Genomic DNA, 20881 nt, shown 5'->3' with positions numbered 1-20881 from the left:
CCCCCTCCCCCCCTCCAAAAAGAATATTACAATAAATAAAAGACAAAACATACAAGACAGACAGAAATGGAATCGGAACCTCTCGGTGAGCTGTACCAGATTTTGGACCTATCCTACGGCTGAAAAACAAAAATATTTCTTCTGAGACCATGTTCCATAAAAAATATTATAGCTACTGAACAAACAGACATTGCATCATGAATAAGATGACGTTTCCTTATGTATATTACATATTTTTGTACACTATAAAATAGCAAAGCTTAACACGAATACAGTAAAAATGCCAAAACCTTAAAAGCCAGTATAAAATGTGAGTGACAACCCTTAACCTCTGTGCAACAACGGTCTAAAGCACTGCAGGAGTTCAGGGACCACGAAGACAGAGCACCGCACGGGTTCTAGAATATTTCTGTGGGAGCCATTTGTAGGCGGTTGTCAATTTCGAAAAATAAAAATTATATTATATCATTTTTTAAATTACAATTTTTTTTTTTTTTAAGAAGAATTAAAGTTCCACCCACTTTTAAAGCTTTATTCCGCCTGTAACCAGACGGATCTTTTTACCGTTAAACATGAACAAACTCTCCAGTAGGATTAAGTCCAGTGACAATAGTTGGCAAGAATTGGACTTTCCATTGAGCGAGAACGACTTACACTAACCCGAGGTCTCCTGCAGTGCTCTAGTGAGGGCCCCAGTTGTGCATCACACAAGAATCAGGCCGTGAGCTGATCACCCAGATAGAAATGGTGGACAGCAGCTGTACCACATACGTAACCATCAGTGACAGGGTGCTGTACATAAAGGGGTTTTAGAACATTTAGAATACCACAGCAGCTGGGCTTGAGGGGTGAAATGTGAAGACATCACACGTCTAGGAGCAATAGTGCACATATTAGCAATTTGCTTGTTCCAAGTACAGAAATACCCGTCCGGATGTAGTGGTACTGTGGCTGCTTCAAGGTGGAAGCTTCACAGAATTTATCATTGTAACCAACTCTATTCCTTCTGTTGCTGAATTACATCCAGCTCGCTACCAGTGCAACAACACAGAGGGCGGTCAGCCGGCCTCTGCGAAAACATGGGGGAGGTTCATCAAACTTTAGGAGGAGGGAAAATAGAAATGTTAATCCAGTCATATCGGATCATTGTATAGAATGTACTAGATAAATGAAAACTCCAATATTATTGGTTACTCGGGGCAACACACCCACTTGGCCCTAAATATCTGCCATTAATTGCCAACTGGTTTGCAGTGGGCAGGCATTACATTGCAGATTCATTTTACCCGTCCCCTACACACCGTGGTTACCTATTCTGAGGTAAATATCCAGACAGCACGTCACTAAGAACTTTGTGCCTGGGAACTCCGTGACGCAAACAGCAACTTCTTTTATAGGCTGGATATTTATTTACAGAAAATGGCTGCCTCAGATGTACGCCCATGATGGGTACAGTTTAGTATGATGTAAAAGGGAGTGTCAATAAAATGTAGCCTTCAAATAAGGATGTATCCCCCCTCATTAAGACTGGTATACCTACATTTTATTAATACTTTTTGGGAGGAAATAAAGCTTTTCTTCTTTCTGTGGGAAGTTTCCTTACTAGGTTATTTATCTCTTCAGGTTTTTCTTTTCTAGAAAGCTCCCACACGATCTACGTGATGGATAAGCCACTGGCGAAGTTTTGGATCTGATAAATGGTCTATGCCTTTGCCCCATACTTCCTATGTTTGGAAAGACTACCTGCCAAACCACTCATGTATGGAATGAGACGCTTTGGTGGTGTGCGGCCGTAGACAGTATGGCATATGGCCAGCCCCCTCGTGGGACAGAGAATCTGCCTTAAAGAAGGGTTATATTAGTAACTAGACCAAATCCCACCACCATCACATTGAATCCACTCCAGAAGATTTCCCTATTGGTGGGTTTATTCCCTGAAGCTTACTTGACCCTTAAACAAAGCGAAGGCAGCCATTTTGTGGAATGACTGGATGTTCAGCATCCAATACTTACCCATGAACTTCCCTTCATGCCCTTGTCTGAGGCTAGCCACCAGCCATCTACATGAGACCTACAGTCTCTTCACGTGCGTTCGGTCTTTCTCTGTCTCTATTGTTCTTCATACACCATTTCGACTGCCGTTCCCTCAGCTCAGTGCGGGTTTGTGAATATTAAGTGTCTGCACTCCCTGATTAAAGTTAGAAGGATTCAATAAATACTTTAAAAAAATAAACTAAAAATGAACTGGGTATTCTCGATTGCACTGAAAGCAAAATCCGGCCCAACAATTTAAAAATGTTACAATTCCTAAAAGATTCCACCTTACTAATAATATCTAGTAAACTAAAAAAGGTGCGGGGGAGGGAAAAGGAAATGTGATTAGCTAGTTTCGGTAGGAATGTACAAGCCTCGGCCGTGGGTGACCACACCGAGAAGGGAAAACGTGTGCCTAAACAATGTCTTCAGTTCTCGGACAGCGACAGGGCGAGCGCGGCTTGTAACGCGGCTTCTTCATCGATGCTGTAATCCTGAAAGACAGAGAGAGAGAGAGAACCGAGATTATCTTTACCAAGGTATTTATTAAGGATGTGTGAAGGAAGATCTGCAAGAGGATCATCCTGTGATAGAGATGCTAGAAGCAGGCGTAATTGTCATTTTTGTAAAAAAGTCACTAACCACTAATTTAGGGGCCCCCGATTCATCCCGGTCCAAATTCAGACCCGTTCCCATGGTGGGGAGGGCCTGTGCATGCACGAATTTGTGAATGTGCAAACGCCTTTGGCGAGTATCACACTTGCCGAGGCAAGGAAGTTGTCCCCATGAAAATTCTGGGTGTTCCCCTGGGAACGCAAAGTGGGCTGGACGACTGATGTCACATGACTCCAGTGCCCGCCCCCTATTCAGCTGCAATAAGAGTTAGTTTAGACCGACTTACTATCGAAGGCAGGAGAAATCATACGATGGTGAGCGACCATTGAATGATTTTTCCTGCCGACAGCCGCATGCGGCCGATCGTTGGGGCGGCGTTAAGGTGCTCGCCAGGCATCGAATATATGCTGCCTAGTGAGTCAACCTGAATCAGGCCCTTAATAGCAATGATCTGGATCTGAATACATGTCGCCTGTGATGACTCCCATGTTGTACGCAGGTAACTAAAATGTTCACGTAGGCAGAGATAAGCATCTCCGTGTTGCACCAAAACCCTATCGGTTTGATAACTATCATGACGATAATCAATTAACCCTATCACCAACCTTGGTTTGCATTCTAGCACCCTGAATCTGCCAAAGCCTGTGCAGTTCCTCTTTCCTGCCTGGGGTGCTGCTCTATGCATAGGTGCTTGTAGCACAGATACAGACCAGATTGTGTTCGAAGAACCAGAGCAAAGAGCGACACCCCAGGCAGAAAAGAGGAACTGCACAGGTTATGGCAGGTTCTGGGTGCTGGACGGAACACTACCAACCTATACCGGATGCGTATTTATGCTTCAGCGCAACTCTATAGCAATCGCCATGCGTTGCCTCCTTTACGGGCTCTTCCATTTTGCAAACGGAAATGCGACTGAAACGCGTAGGTTTGGCTCTGGAGCATGCGCAGAGTAAAAGACAAGCAACGGTTCCACAAAACGAACTTGCATTCAACTTCAACTGCAAAGATGTAAGTACGGAGGATATTTAATGTCCTCCTGTTACTGCCTGGTGCTTGCTGGCCAGAGAAATTGCTGACATGTCCTTCCTAAACCCTCCCATTGTGGGCCTCAGACTGGAAGGTAAACACTGACATTTCCATCCCTACAACGAGATACATACCACAAATGTGTCGTAAGAGAATTTATGCCGGTGGAGCAGATGCTGAAGGAAATTGGCACTCTTATAGCTGGGATCCCCCCATGGCATTGCTGAACAAATTGGGCACACCTAGGAGTCACAGCACAAAAGGTGTCACCAGCGGTCCGGGAGCTAAAGCCGCCAATAATCCATATATATATACATAGAAGATCGCGTTTCAAAATAGTTTCATGAACCAAATATCAATTCATTATATCAGACCAGTTTTGTACGATGCATAGATAAATCACAAACCAAAAAACGAGGTATATGTGGCACTCTATAAGCTTCCATTTGCTGTAGCCAACAAATGTATTTAATACAGGCTTTATATTGTCATATTGTGTTAACGGAACGGGATCATTCGTCAGACTGCATTTAGGTCTACAAGCATTAGGTCGACCTGACTGAAGGTCGACATGGGTTAGGTCGACAGTAAAAAAGTCAACATGGGGTTTTTCCCCTCCTTTTTTTTAAAGTGTCGACACAGTCAACATAGCACCGCGTCCCCTCGCATGGCTCGCTATGCTTCGGACACGGTGCCTCGCTATGCTCGGCACACTATTTTATTCTCCCACCACGCCCTAGTGGATGGTAGGGCATGAAATGACGCCTGTCGGCACATGTCAACTCATAAAACAGTCAAATAACCCATGTCGACCTTTTGCCTGTCCACCTTCCCCATGTCAACCTAATGACCCCGTCGACCTTATGAAAAAGTCAACCTAATGACCTGGTAGACAATATGACCGTATCCCGTGTTAACACAGCAAATCAGGGCTCAACAAACCCTGGGCACAGGTCGCCATGGCGACCAAATTCTGCTTCCTGGAGACTTTGGGTGGAGGAAGCAGAATCTGGCAGGGTGTGCTTGCTGTGCGGTCATCAACTCCTCCCCCTGGCTTTAGTGTATAGGAGCCAGAAGCAAGAAGCGAGCATGTCCGCCGCGGTGCGGCTATAACACAACCCCAGCCGACATCGCAAGCCAATTGGAGTTTGCTGTTCGGGAGCCAATCAGGAGCGGCATATGTAACTATGACTCCTGATTGGCTGTCGGACCGGGCTCCGAATGACTTGCGATCTGGCGCAAGTTTTGAAATAGCCACGGCGCACCAAGTTAGCTTTAAGCTCCTGCTCCGGCTCTGATGCTCCTGCTCTGATGCTGGGCAGAGGCGGGTGACAGGGCGGGCTGAGCTAGTTACATGCCCTGCTGCAGACAGGACAGATGATGTCTGCAGACATTGTGAGCATTGATGTGATTGATGAGTCTTTTGGTTTCGCTCTACAAAAATATTGTGAGCTAGCGAGCAGGGCCTTCTTACGGATTTGCTAGAAATAAATAATAATCATTCACCCCACATCCTGGACAGCTGTGAAGACAGATTGGAGCTAGGAGTGAGGAGTTCGTTGGGTAAAAATGGTCACAGCTCAAAAGTGAAAGTACATTGCAGAAGAGTCTTTTTGACCGGCTTGTAACTAGTATATATCACTGAGAATAGTGAACAGAAGTATTGTTTATAGGCATAAAGGGGGTGAGTTGCCATTGTAACAGCGTGGAATCACTGCACCTCAATCTCACACTGGACTTGTTGGTTTTTCTACACAGCCCTATTTTTTGATCTGTTTACTATTTGTTATCACACAGTAGGAAGTTTCCATTGTGTAGGCTACATTCTCCTCTAGAAATCGTATTTCAGTATTTGGGATGGACTACTTTCTCTAGCTAATTTAAAGCAATGGGTTACAAAGTAACGGAATATTGCAATCTCGCCCCTGCGCCCACCCCTTACGCCTCTATCACAGCGCAGAGCTTTCAGACATACCACTTTGTTAGGGTCACTTCTATGATTCTCCATGCAATGTTTCACCAGCTCCTGCTGGTCCAGGTTGCGGGCTCCGCAGTATGGACACACAAAGGTGGAACGGTTTGGAATATTACTGGTGAAGAAACAAAAAAAAGGGAATAAAGCACCAAGGGGTGTAGCCGCTGTGCTATATCGTGCAAACATAACCCCTACATCACCAGGAGGCCCAATAAGCATCAGGGAGCAGAGATCTGTCTAATGAAAAGCACCAGTACCATGGGTCACAATGTACATGTATGTAGACAGGACTTGATATATTTTCTACTCAATCAACTACAGAAGTTTAACACAAAGAGGTAAATTTAATCCTCCGGTCATTGACTGAGCATCTGGATTTAGTGCAAATAATAATAAAAAAAAGGGCAAATCCTGGTTTCTGTTATTTAAAATCGTTGCTTCTTAAAAGCAAGAGGCCAAAAATCAATTAACTCTCTTGACTACCTGGCCAACCTGTGTCTCTCCAGCTGTTGTGAAACTACAAGTCCCAGCAAGTTAGGTCTTAGGTCTGTTATTAAAGAATGCTAAAACTCTGGCAGTGCATGCTGGGAAATGTAGTTCCACAACAGCTGCAGAACCATTAGTTAGCCAGGTCTGTCCTAGGCTATTTACCCAAGAGTCTCTGAACCATGTGAAACACACTGTACAATCAGAAATAAGTCTACCTATTGTGTTAAAGCAGAGCGATAAATGAGGGGCGCTGACATGGGACAAAAAGCTAATAGCTGAAGTTCTAGGACTTCAGGCAGGGATTCACAAACTAAACTGCTAAAAGTAAATGTGCAAATAGAATATAAAATAAAAACACGCACTGTAACCCCATGCCTTTACACTGTAGACAACCTATAGATTTGTGTTATTAGAGCTTATACTCTACGAATACAATAATCTGTACCTGTACCTGGGAATAGGTTGAGACGTTGGGACTACAGGAACAAACTTTGGACAGTTGGCCATCTGTTCTTGGACCTTGGCACATGAAGAAATGTGGGATCTCATCTTTGCGAGGGTCACCTGCAGAGAACAACGAGAAAGGCTCTTGATGTCTAGTATAACCTCTGTATAGACTAGGTGAGGCAGTACATCAAATACGCATCAGAGGCACTCTGGGAGATTAAGATGTGGTTGGAGGTGCTTTCACTGCTCCTTACACAGAAACAATAGAACGAAGGAAGCGCCTGATATAAGTAGATGCCTCCTGCATTAGTGATCGGAGCTGCCCCTCTATCCACATGTCAGTCAAGCAACTTGGGCCAAATGTTCATGTATATCAATTCAGACCCCTGCACAAAGCCTGCCTCGGTACTGCATCGCTGAAGAGAACACCAAGTCCTGATCATCATAATCCAGGCCATGCACCATGGTAACTGAGCGGGCTACAAGATTTACCTTCTTGCTGCATCCTCTGCACGGGGCTTTATATGAAGAGAGCTGTTTGTCTACATTGGAGGCTTTCTCCACTTTCTTTGGATCAAACGGCATACGACAGAGTGGGCAGAGGGGCGAAGGGACTTGAAGACATGGCTGCAAACATTCACCGCAAAACCTGCAAGAGAAGCATCCCCGGGTTAGGTAGCAGTTTCCTGAAGGCAACACGGAGGACCGTGATGTAACCGGCACAGAGGAAGATACAGAAGGCAGTCACAGACATAATTATATAGGATTACACCCATCAGCATTTCAGCTCTTGTGGTTCTACACTTCCCCATGATGCTGTGCAAACCTAGAAAGCCATAAGACGTCATATAGAAACAGAGAACGGCCCATCCAGTCTGCACTTCAGGGTTGTAGCATTAGGGATCGGGTACTAAGGTTACTACACCACCAGTGTCAGATCTTCTATCTGGTAGATGCGGAGAAAGGGTATGAAATGAGATGGATGGAAATTGATATTAACACTGGCATCATCAGGTGGGCTTGGCATGCATAGGAGAACATCAATTTAGTCATCACAGCCCGGGGCACTCAGGGTTTACAGAGGTCGGTGGGGATTTAAGATGTGGGCAGCGGCCACCCACCTCGCAGGCAGGTTATCTCCTTTCTGAGAGAATGGTTTATTGTCTCTGCCCAAATTCATACATCTCATTTATTTTATTTATATATACAGTTTCTCATCTATAGCGCAGCATATTCCATCATGGATATAACGAGAGAGTAAAGGTGCCCATACACGGGACAAATATTGTATGCAATTTGCACTAGCCACATACGTTTGGCAATGCATTGAGATGCAAGCTAGTACAAACAGTATGTGCAGCACATACGTTTTGTGTTGTGTGATGTGATGTGCTCGGAAGCATGTATCGCATTGCACCTGTTCTATTGTACCGGAAAGGAGAGGAGAGCAGAACAATGCAGGCTGCTAGTGAAGCATGGCCAGTGTTCAGGGGACGTAGGTATCAGGGACAGTGTGTTGTGAATGGGTATAGTGGTCAGTATGCTTTGATGGCACAGCGTGCTGCGTGGCTATGTTATGAAAGACAAATTGCAGAATACATTGAAGTATACATTACAGGTGGCAGTATCCAATTAGCCACAATATTTTCTCGTGGCTAATGGATTTGCACCTGGGCTATCCAACTAGCCCCAAAAAGCTACTGCGTGCCACCGCTAATTGTAGATGGTTTTGGCAGCCTCAGGCAGGTAAAACAAAATGGCCAAAAGCTAGTGGGAATTTGCTACTCCTAATACAATTGCCTGGAAAAAAAAAAAAAAATGGGGATTTTTGTAAGAACTTCGAATCCCTTTCTCTGAGTCCATCCTGGTGACACAGCTTGACCTTGGGATGTAGGGTCCAGAGGAGCCAGGCACCTATGCTAACATCTTTGAAAGGCAGGCTCCTCCCTTCTGCATCCCAGCATTCCTCAGTTCAACTTCTAAGGCACACTAGGATACATTACTCAGTACAACGCCTGAACATATTAATATGCACAATCAACCATAACCATATAACATGATAATTTAACATGAAACGGTATACACTTACCTCGTGGTATGGGCATTGATCCTGGAGGGAACCGATCTGCATACTTAAGTGTAGGCAAAGGCAATAACCGTCCATAGTGATGGTCTGCTTAGAAGTTGGCCAGCCTCTCTTCTGTACATCATAAAGTACACATAACAAATCTTTTTTGCGAAACTCCTTCACCCTGTCCACATAAATGCGCAACACGCGAACCACATCCAATTTCTTAAATTTGTCCCTATTTCTTGCCTCCTGTGGAGGACAGAAAAAGGGGAGCACAATATCCTGGTTCAAAAATTTGACACAACCTTTGGTAAAAACGTTGGTACCGTCCTCAAGACGGCCCTGTCGTCATGAAACACAAGAAAAGGAACCTTACAAGATAAAGCCCGCAAATTCAGACACTCTTCTCACCGAAGCGATTGCCATAAGAAAAAACAGTTTCCAAGAAAGAAATTTTAGGTCAGCCCACCGTAAGGGTTCAAAAGGAGGTCTCTGAAGAACAGACAGCACAAGTGATAAATACCACGGTGCCACCGGCTGCCTGTACGGAGGCTTCAAACGTATTAGCTCCCTGGAGAAAAGTCTGAACCTCCGGCAACAAAAGCTACTCTCTTTTGGAAAAAAATAGACAAGGCAGACAGCTGTACTTTCAAAAGATTGAAGGCTCAAACCCGCAGAAAAGCCATCCTGAAGAAAGTCCAGAAGCCTACTCACTATAAATCGAGATGTGACCCCTCCATCTCTCACACCAACAGATATAGGTTTTCCAAACTCTATGACAATTTGCTACCGATACAGGCTTGCGAGCATTGAGCATAGTCTGAATAACCATTCTTCTTCAACAAGGTGGTCTCAAAAGCCAGGCCATCAAATTGAGACAATCAAATTGGTGTAGGAATGGACCTTGTGTGAGCAGGTCCGGTCATCGAGGAAGAGGCCACGACGCTGTTGACAAACTCAGAATGACCGAATACCCAGACCTTCTTGGCCAATCCGGAGCAATCAAGATCCCTCCTGAACATTGCAACCTCGCCCTCTTGAGAACCCGAGCGATCATGGGAAACCTATGCAAGGTGGAAACACCACAGAACCGTCATGACATCCACCGCCCACGCTCTCGAAACCTGGTCCGGAGCAGAACTTGGGCACTTGACAAATGTGTCTGGAGGCCATCAAATCCACTTCTGGGAGTCCCTAAAGGGATACAATCTATTGGAACACTTGGGTGTAAGGCCATTTCTCCTTCCAGCAGATACGACCTGCTGAGAAAATCTGCTTCCGCATTCCGGATCCCCGGAATAAACACCGCTGACAAGGCTGGAATATTCAATTCCGCCCATTGAAAAATACGAGATAACTCTTCCATCGCCATCCTGCTGCGAATGCCTCCATGATGGTTGAAATATGCCACGGCCGTTGCATTGTCCGTCTGTATCCGTAATTGAGACCCCTTCAGAAGCTCTCCAAGCTGCTGAAGTGTCCTCCATCGCCATCCTGCTGCGAATGCCTCCATGATGGTTGAAATATGCCACGGCCGTTGCATTGTCCGTCTGTATCCGTAATTGAGACCCCTTCAGAAGCTCTCCAAGCTGCTGAAGTGTCCTCCAAACTGCTCGAAGCTCCAATATATTGATCGGTAGAACAGATTCTTCTCTGGTCCACAATCCCTGCAACCTGTGATGCAGTGCAACAGCTCCCCAACCTCTGAGACTGGCATCGGTTGTGACTACCAACCACTCCCAGGTTTGAAGAGAGCAACCCAGCTGTAGAGTCTCGAGATCCGTCCACCAGCTCAGCGAATCCCTCGCTTCCTGAGACAGAATCAGAGTTTCCTGTTTCATGGTCTTTGGATTTCCCGACCAAGTGGAGAGAATGTTCCATTGGAAAATTCTGGAATGAAACCTCCCATACTGAAGAGTTTCGAAAGTTGCTACCATTTTGCCCAGAAAGCTTCATACACTTCCACACTGATGGATTTGGTGACTGAAGAATGGCAAGCACCAACAACCGAATATCTCTGGCCATTGTTTCTAGAAGAAATACTCGATGAAGATGGGTGTCCAGAACTACCCCCAGGAACTGCAGTCTCTGGGTGGGAACCAAGTAAGACTTTGGAAGATTTAAAATGCACCCATGGTCTCGTAGGAATTTTGTTGCTACAGTCAGATTTTCCTGCAACTGCTCCGCTGACTGCCTTGAACAGCAAGTCATCCAAATAAGGAATGATTACAATACCTTACAACCTGAGTGCCGATGCTAAAACCGCCATCACTTTCGTGAATACTCTTGGCGCCGTAGCCAACCCGAATGGGAGGGTCTGGAACTGTAAATGAATGTCGCCTATGGCAAAACGAAGCAAAGATTGATGTTCTGCGCAAATCGGCACATGCATATATGCATCTTGAATATCCACCGCACAGTGTGGGGAAAAGAGCGCCAGAACAGAGTGTGGGAAGAGACCAAGTCTCTGCTTCAGTGGGGAGGGAAGCCGTTTTGGCACCATCCCCCTTACAGCTGCTCCCACCAAACATTTCCTCTCCCTTCCAGTGACTCCCCTCAGAAAGGGATCACTTGGAAGTGCCCAGCAGCGACTGAAACAGGCATCGATTCCATAATGGATTTCTGCCTGTAAACTCATCAAAATGGCGGCGCCATAGCGGGGGTGTACTCCGTCTCCCAAGATTCCCCCCCCCCCTAAACGGAGAGCCGGATCCGGACGCTCTCCAGGGTCCAAGAAACCCTCTATGGGGGTCAAAGCGCTGCGCAGAGAGACCAGACAGCGTCTCTCCGCACACAGAGAGCTGACAGCACGTGCTTCTGTCAGCCTCTGCTGCGCTGTCAGTGTGAATAAACTTCCTCTGGAAGTCTCACACTGCACCTGCCACTAACTAGGTAAAATATTAATAAAAAAACAAACCCTAGCTACTCTAAAAGAATGGCTGCAGCCTGTCAGCGTAGCACCCACTCCGGTGGGCACCTAAAACAAACTGGGGAATGCTGGGATGCAGAAGGGAGGGGCCTGCCTCTCAAAGATGTTCGCATAGGTTCCTGGCTCCTCTGGACCCTACTACATCCCAAGGTCAAGCTTTGTCACCAGGATGGACGAAAGAGAAAAAAAATATTGTGATGCTGGTAATTGAATACCTCCTTAATTCTCCTAGGACCTGAAGTATTTTGGAATGAGATCTCTTGGGGGACGGACCCTTAGCTATACACAAATTGCATTTTTTTTTTTTTTATGTTTCAAACGCACCTTATACACACATGCAGCCTAAAGGTATCTCTCGCTCTCTATCTATAGATCGCTATAGCTCAAATAATTTTGTGCATGAACCAACAGTAAGCAGAGGTGTCACAAGCAAAAAATATTTGGAGATCTGATTTTTGGATTTGGGAGACTCAACCTGAATTTTAAAAAACTATCAACTGTATAAGATATTAGGGAAAAAGAAATAATGATTTTACTGCAGCACATCTTTGACAGAGATTATGGGACACGGTCTGTCTCACACGTGTAATACCCCAATCCCCCTGTAATACCGTCTATAAACCTTACACAAGTGTAGTAATCCCCTGACAGAATCTTGTGAGTGTGAAATCCGCCTAATGCATGGCGGGGACAAAACACATGTGGCAGCGCAGACAAACTTCACCTTAAGTGTGCTCAGAACGTCATCAGAAAGACCGTAACTGACTGTCTGCACACGGCATGCCTAGGTGGCAAGCACATATGAGGTTAAGCACCTTTAATAAAGGTCATAAACATATAGCCCAAAACATATCGCTCACCTAAGTATTCGCATTATATACAAACAATACAGTATAAAACAGAGGAAATGATGCACATGTAACTTTAGTTTCGGTTACAAGGGGGGCAGATATATTAAGCCTTGTGAAGGTATAACGTGGCTGTTAAAAACGCAGCAGCCAATCAGCTCCTGTCATTTTTCAAACCCAGCCTGTAACTTGACAATTAATTGCCGATTGGTCGGTGATAAAGTACCACTTCACGCAGCTTAATAAACCTGCCCTAGTTACATAACAGTCATTATGCACAAACTAACAGGTTCATAGTGTGTCTCAATCAATCCAAACTAACTACAAAAGGTGCTCTACACAATTGAGCGCTGTAATAATGTCTCACCATAAATGCTTTGCTGTAACATAACTAAGGAAAACATCATTTACCGCAGAACCCAGGGCAATTTCCTGAAATCACTTCTGCTGAATTAGAATACCGTTCAGAGTCTATGTATAAATGAGGAGACTCCGAAATAAAGAGCGACAGGTATTAAACCAAACAGAATTGAACTAATAGAGTTGCATGCCCGAAGGCAGCTACACAAATCCATACCACAGCCATACAATGCACAACAGCTTCTTAATCTTCCAAAGCATCAAATATTGATGAGAAAATATAGACTTGTTCTCCACGCGCTTAATTAAGATTCATAACTCTTGGTTTTGAGATGCAGACGCGAAGCCTCTGTAGAATACAATACAGTACGAACAGTCTAGATTACAGCACAGCCGTGCTCTGCACCCGGTGGGGACAGACAGTTTCAGTTTAATTAGAATGTGGTCTACGGCACCTCTGAGGGGGTTACATACCATATCCTAGTGGTGGAGATGATCGCGGTCAAAAGGCCGCGACCGGCATCCGGATGTACAGAATCCAGACAGGGGCTTTGCAAGAGAACCTAACCCACCCACCACCCCCTCAGCCTGACCCTAACCAACCCCACTTATGGTTAAACAACCCCCATTCCCTGCTGCCTAGACCTAACCTGCACTTTGCTGGGATAGCTCTATATCAGAAAAGGTAGTGTTCATTCTAGCCCCCGCTATCTTTGAAAACCCATGCAGTTCATCTTCCCTGCCTGGGGTGTCGCTGTCTGCTGTAGTGTTTCTAGCACAGGTCTGGTTTGCATATCAGTGCTGATATACAGACCACACTGTGCTAGAAGCACTACAGCAGACAGAGACACCCCAGGCAGGGAAGAGGAACTGCATGGGTTTTCAAAGATAGCGGGGGCTAGAATGAACACTAGAAAAGGTATACAGTCATTAGGTTGACACTTAAGGTCGACAGCTGATGGTTGACATGCCTAAGGTCAACACAAACATTAGGTTGACCATGGGGGCGGGGTGCACTCTATCGGTGTCCATCTCGCTGTATCAACATTCATAATTAAAGAAAAAAAAAAAATAGTGGAAAACCATGTCGACCTTTTTGACTGTCGCCCTTATGCTTGTGTTGACCTTAGGCATGCAGCCAATAGGGCACAAGCAGAAATCCATGATAAGTGCAGACACGAGTTGCTGGTTCCGGAAACAACCAAATAGCTCCCGGGCACTTTAGAAAGGAGCTAAAGCCCAGAAATAACAGACTTGCCCCCTTCAGTATTGAATCGCCCCATCCCAATCCCTGCTATGTTAATATTGATCATACATATGTAAGATACATAGAAAGTGATGGCAGATAAGACCCACTTGGCACATGTAGTCTGCTCTTAAGGTGCCCATACACTAGGCCGGTATTACATGCCATTTGGTCACTTCATGCGACTGCAGTGATCAATCGCTTGAAAAGTGTCCAATTGCAATGCGCGGTACCGTGCAATTTGTACTGGAGCCTTGGAGTCACTCCGTCAGCGGGAGAGATCTGTCAAATCACAGACAAGCCAGGTGGGGCCTTGGCTGTGATCTCATGCAGTAGATTGTATGCAAAAGGACAAAAAAGGTTGGGGCTATGAAAGTTTGTAAGTAGGTAAAAACCTTAATTTTTGGGTACATTTTTTTATAATTAAAACATCTTAAAAAAAAAAAAATAATAATTTAAAAAGAGAAAACCATCTAAGCAAAGAAATTGCATCCATGACGATTACAGATGAGAAACAGGCTGTGAATAAAACCTATCAGCATGATCAACAGACCCAGTGTTAAATCGGGTTACTGGTGGAAAGGAGATTAATTACAGGTAATGAGATCTGCAGGTCTAAGTTCATTATGTCAAAATACATCTCCTATATATTTGGCTACATCTGTCACTCAAAGTGGGTGTCTGTGTCTATAACGCTCTGTTCCTGGACTTTCCTCTTAATGTGTGATTGCCTTCATCTGTGCTGAACACCTTTCTGAGAAATTAACCTGTTTAAAACAGGTGATGGCAATCATACATTAAGGGGAAGTCTAGAAACAGAGCATTGTGTCCCTCCTGGAGAGTGTCATGTTGGGAGGTATGTGACAGAGAACCAGCCCAGTGAGCCCACAGACAGTGCCAGACACCCACTGCCTTCCCATGTTGCCCAGCACTGCTACTCCACAGCCACCAGGTGAGCGCCCCTCTCCCGCGATTTTCGGCAAAACCTCCCCCCCCGCGCCCCCCCCCCCCTCCCGCGATTCGCGGCAAAAACACCCGCTCCCCCGCGACCCCCCCTACCGCGATTCGCAGCAAAAACACCCCCGCGACCCCCCCTCCCGTGATTCGCTGCAAAAAGAACCCCCCCCCCACGACCCCTCCCGCAATTCGCGGCATAACCACCACCCCGTGACCCCCCCCTCCCGCGAATCGCGGCAAACCCTCCCCCGTGACCCCCCCCCCGATTCGCGGAAAAAACACCCCCCCGCGACCTCCCTCCCGCGATTCGCGGCAAAAAGAACCCCCCGCGACCCCCCCTTGCACGATTGGCGGCACCCCCCCTGCGACCCCCCTCCCGCGATTCGCGGCACACCCCCCCCCCCGCAATTCGCAGCAGCCCCAGGATTAAATGGCACATGCAAAACACTGACATGGCTATGGTCGACAATGAAAAAGGTTGACATGAGTTTTTGAAGATTTATTTTTAATTTTTTCATATTCATTGTCATGTGTCGACATGGACACCAATGAAGTGGCACACTTATGTCAACATTTACATGTGTTGACCTTTCTGTGTTGATTTTTTCTTGTGGCGATTCGCGTCACCCCCCCCGCAACCCCCCCTCCCGCGATTCGCGGCACCCCCGTGACCCCCTACCTCCCGCAATTCGCGGCAACCCCCCACCGGAACCCCTGTGAACCCCGCCCTCCCGCGATTCGCGGCACCCACCCCCGCGACCCCCCCTCCCGCAATTCGCGGCACCCCCCTGTGATTCGCGGCAGCTCCAGAATTAAATTGCACATGGAAAACACTGACATGGCTATGGTCGACAATGAAAAAGGTTGACATGAGTTTTTGTCATTTTTTGAATATTTTCATATTCATTCTCATGTGTCGACATGGACACCAATGAAGTGCCACACTTATGTCAACATTTACATGTGTTGACCTTTCTGTGTTGATTTTTTTCTTGTGGCGATTCGCGTCACACCCCCCGCAACCCCCCCTCCGGCGATTCGCGGCACCCCCCCGCGACCCCCCCCCTCCCGCAATTCGTGGCAACCCCCCACCGGAAACCCCATGAACCCCGCTCTCCCGCGATTCGCGGCACCCACCCCCCGCAACCCCTCCCCTCCCGCAAATCGCGGCACCCCCCGCGATTCGCGGCAGCCCCAGGATTAAATGGCACATGCAAAACACTGGCACGGCTATGGTCGACAATGAAAAAGGTTGACATGAGTTTTTGAAGATTTATTTCATTTTTTGAATGTTTTCATATTCATTGTCATGTGTCAACATGGACACCAATGAAGTGGCACACTTATGTCAACATTTACATGTGTTGACCTTTCTGTGTTGATTTTTTCTTGTGGCGATTCGCGTCACAACCCCCCCTCCCGCGATTCGCGGCACCCCCCACCTCCCGCAATTCGCGGCAACCCCCCACCGGAACCCCTGTGAACCCCGCCCTCCCGCGATTCGCGGCACCCAACCCCGCGACCCCCCCTCCCGCAATTCGCGGCACCCCCCGTGATTCGCGGCAGCTCCAGAATTAAATTGCACATGGAAAACACTGACATGGCTATGGTCGACAATGAAAAAGGTTGACATGAGTTTTTGAAGTTTTTTTTTTTCATTTTTTGAATATTTTCATATTCATTCTCATGTGTCGACATGGACACCAATGAAGTGCCACACTTATGTCAACATTTACATGTGTTGACCTTTCTGTGTTGATTTTTTCTTGTGGCGATTTGCGTCACACCCCCCCCCCCCCACAACCCCCACTCCCGCGATTCACGGCACACACACACACACACACCTCCCCCGCGATTCTCGGCACCCCACCCCGTGACCCCCCCTCCCGTGATTCACAGCACACCCCCACGACCCCCCCTCCCATGATTCGCCGCAACCCCCGCCCCGTAACCCCCCCTCCCGCAATTCGCGGCACCCCCCCCGCGATTCGCGGCAGCTCCAGAATTAAATTGCACATGGAAAACACTGACATGGCTATGGTCGACAATGAAAAAGGTTGACATGAGTTTTTGAAGTTTTTTTTTTCATTTTTTGAATGTTTTCATATTCATTCTCATGTGTCGACATGGACACCAATGAAGTGCCACACTTATGTCAACATTTACATGTGTTGACCTTTCTGTGTTGATTTTTTCTTGTGGCGATTCGCGTCACCCCCGCCCCACCCCCCACTCCCGCGATTCACGGCACACACACACCCCCCCGCGATTCTCGGCACCCCACCCCGTGACCCCCCTCCCGTGATTCACGGCACACCCCCCCTACCATGATTCGCCGCAACCCCCGCCCCCGTAACCCCCCTCCCGCGATTTGCGGCAACCCACCCCGCGACCCCCCTCCCGCGATTCTCTGCAATCCCTCCCCTCCCGCGATTCGCAGCATCCACCCCCCCACAACCCCCCCTCCTGCAATTCGCGGCACCCCCCGCGACCCCCCCTCCTGCAATTCGCGGCACCCTCCGCGACCCCCCCTCCCGCGATTCGCGGACACCTAAGTTGCAATACAGGGCATCTTTCATACAATTCTAACCATATTTCTCATATACAAACGTTCACAAATTAAGGGGGCGCAGCCCCTTACGACGGTGTGAAGAGCGCCCGTGTATGAAAGTTCAGGGTACGGGCCATTTTACTTATACAAAATAGAAGCCTGAGAGTGTATAATATAATATTTTTCTTTTAAAATGTACCTTAATACACTGTATATATCACAGGTTCTCAAACTCGGCCCTGAGAACCCCACGCAGTGCATATTTTGCAGGTCTCCTCACAGAATCAGAAGTGAAATAATTAGTGCCACATGTGGATCTTTTAAAATATCAGCGAGTAATGAATGCACCTGTGCACCTGCTGGTTGACCTGGAAAATGTGAACTGCACGGGGACCCGAGGACGGAGTTTGAGAACCACTAGTATATAATCCAGATATGTTTGTAATGGTCATCTATCATTGGTTGGCCAAACTAATACCCATGAATGAATGTACAATATGTACGTTGTTCCAGTCTATAAAACAGCTCCGTCAACAAACTAAAGTTGATGCTTGAAAACAAAATTGTATATATGTAAGGTTGACATGAGCTTTTCACATTTTTATCGTTCATTTAATACACTCTATAAAATTAATTCCTAGAACTTGATTGGTTTCTATGACAACTTCTCCGCCTATCCTCCTTAGAAGTTTTAATTCATCTCCCTCCAGGGCTACAAATGTTTGTGATTATAAAATCGGAAAATAACGCCATTATTCAATACCGTAATACAACGACCACCTGGTTGATAATGGGATCAAATGATGCTCCGTTGGGTGGAGTGCTTGCTAGTACATGGACAGAAGTTAGTATAACTATAGAGTCCTGGCTAGGGAGGGGAAGTCTCTGGGTTAAGCGGAAGGGATAGACTACATCAGTAAGGATGGGAGAGTAGCTGCATTAAATGGAATAAGACCAATAGTATTCATGTGAGGCCCTGGCAGGGATCACAGAGTATCTGGGCTCAGGGAAAGTATCACACTTATGTGATAAGTTTGCACATTGCAGGCATGAATGCGTATTGCTGCTTTAAATGTATGGGTTACCACACAAGGTGATGAGTAGCACCTGGACATAGACTAGTAAGGTCACTATGGGGCCTTTCTAGGGATGTGAAGACTCTGGGCTATATCAGTAAGGAAAGGCAGGGGGAGCACCTTGACCTAGACCAGTGAGATCACTATGAGGCATTGCTAGGAATGGGTAGACTCTGTGCTGTGTCCGTAAGGAAGGGGTGCACCTGGACATAGACCACTGAGGTCACTATGGGGATGGGGAACTCTGGGCTGTGCCAGTAAGGAAAGGGAAAATATCACCTTGGGGACACTGTGGTCTGTAGTAAGGAAGGGAGAACAACTTGACATAGACCAGTGAGGTCCCCATAGGTCTTGGCCAGAGATGGGTAGACTCTGGCTGTTTTAGCAACAAAGGGGACCACCTGGACATACACCAGTGAGGCCACCATTGGTCTGGGATGGGGACACTATGGGCTGTGTCAGAAAGTAAGAGGAGGAGAGGAACTAGACACACACCATTGAGGAGGTCACCATGGTCTGGGATGGGGACAATCTGGGCTGTGTCCGTAAGGAAGGGGAGCACCTGGGCATAGACCAGTGAGGCCACCAAGGTCTGATGAGGACAGCCTGGCCTGTGTCAGTAAGGAAGGGGAGAACCTGGGCATAGACCAGTGAGGCCACCATGGGTCTGGGATGAGGAGACTCTGGGCTGTGTCAGTAAGGAAGGGGAACAACTGGACATACACAAGTGAGGCCACCAAGGTCTGATGAGGACAGCCTGGCCTGTGTCAGTAAGGATTGGGAGCACCTGGGTGTGGACCAGTAAGGCCACCATGGAGCTGGGATAGGGACACTCTGGGCTGTGTCAGTAAGGAAGGGGAACACCTGGACATACACCAGTAAGGCCGCCATGTAGCTGGGATAGGGACACTCTGGGCTGTGTCAATAAGGAAGGGAAACACTTGGGTTTAAACCAGTGAGACCACCAAGCTCTGGAATGGGGACAGCTTGAGCGGTTTCAGTAAGGAAGGGGAACACCTGGGCTTAGACCAGTGAGGCCACAAAGGTCTGGAATAAGGACAGCCTGGGCTGTGTCAGTAAGGAAGGAGAGCACCTGGATATACATCAGTGAGGCCACTAAGGTCTGTGATGAAGACAGCCTGGTGGCCTGTGTCAGTAAAGAGTGGGGGAGCACCTGGTTGTGGACCAGTAAGGCCACCATGGGATACTCTGGGCTGTGTCAGTAAGGAAGGGGAACACCTGGGCTTAGACCAGTGAGGCCACTAAGGTCTGGAATGGGGACAGCCTGAGCGGTGTCAGTAAGGAAGGGGAACACCTGGGCTTAGACCAGTGAGGCCACTAAGGGCTGGAATGGGGACAACCTGGGCTGTGTCAGTAAGGAAGGGGAGCACCTGAGCGTAGACCAGTGAGGCCACTATAGGGTCTAGCTGGGGATGAGGAGAGTCTGGGCTGTGTCAGTAAGTAAAAGGGTGTGGGGGCACTTGGACGCAGACCAGTAAGGCCACTATGAGGTGCGGCTGGGGATTAGGAGACTCTGCGGTGGGGGGCACATGGACACAGAGCAGTGAGGACACTAGGAGGCCCGGGGAGGGATGCGGAGCAGCTGGACATAGACCCAGACGGCTCCCAGAATGCTGAATCCGGGGTTAGTGCCCCTCCTTCACCCCCACACTTCAGTGCCCCCAGTCAGTGACTCACGTGTGTCCGCAGCTGCCGATGGCCACGGGCTTGTGGTACACCTCCAGGCAGATGGGGCAGCCGTACTGGGTTTCCAGGCTGTCGGCGGAGGACGGGGCGGCAGGGTTCTGGTGGGAATGGTGCTGCCGGTGCTGGGACGAGGACACCAGGCTCCGGAACATCGCCATGGTGGCGGCGGCGGCACCGTCACCTCAGCGGCTGCAGCGGGACATAAACACTGCGCGTCATCGCAGCCGCGCCTGCTGACGTCACCTGAGCGACACGCGTCACCATGGAGACCTTCCAGTACCTGGCTGGCCTAAATCTCGGTAAAAACAGGAAAATAATGTCCAGGACCCGCCACTGACGCGGTGTTATGTCACACTACAGCGCGATGTATCGCATTTTCCTCTTACCTGTATCGAGTTTCCCTAATCCACACAGCGAGGCCCTGTCCGCCATCTTACATAAGGGCAGATTTAGGGCACAGTATATGTCTGGGTATGTAAGTGAGGGTAGCCCGCAACTACTCTGCAGCTGTGCAACTAGAAGTCCCAGCAGCTCATATACGCAAAATCTA

At 47.6% G+C, this 20881-nt stretch overlaps 1 protein-coding gene across 2 annotated transcripts; it reads right to left on the bottom strand.

Annotated features, from left to right (window-relative positions):
• Window positions 1-3: 3 nt before the first annotated feature.
• Window positions 4-20565, bottom strand: RNF166 (ring finger protein 166). 2 transcript variants are annotated; one of them, XM_083165733.1, is made up of 6 exons: window positions 20323-20563; window positions 7079-7235; window positions 6591-6703; window positions 5651-5765; window positions 3810-3917; window positions 4-2528 (listed from the first exon to the last, which is right to left on the bottom strand). In XM_083165733.1, exons 1-6 carry the CDS (start codon window positions 20487-20489, stop codon window positions 2463-2465), a joined length of 726 nt encoding a protein of 241 aa, XP_083021859.1. In that variant the 5' UTR covers window positions 20490-20563; the 3' UTR covers window positions 4-2462. The 2 variants fall into 2 exon arrangements, with proteins under 2 accessions (XP_083021859.1, XP_083021860.1); XM_083165734.1 differs by lacking the exon at window positions 3810-3917 and having other exon boundaries at window positions 20323-20565.
• Between the last annotated feature and the right edge of the window lie 316 nt (window positions 20566-20881).

This window comes from Crinia signifera, chromosome 11, assembly GCF_055691185.1.
Source record: "Crinia signifera chromosome 11, ASM5569118v1, whole genome shotgun sequence".
NCBI classification, from domain to species: Eukaryota; Metazoa; Chordata; class Amphibia; order Anura; family Myobatrachidae; genus Crinia; species Crinia signifera.
Note: the sequence above shows the minus strand (reverse complement) of the source record. Positions and strands in the feature narration are given on the sequence as shown.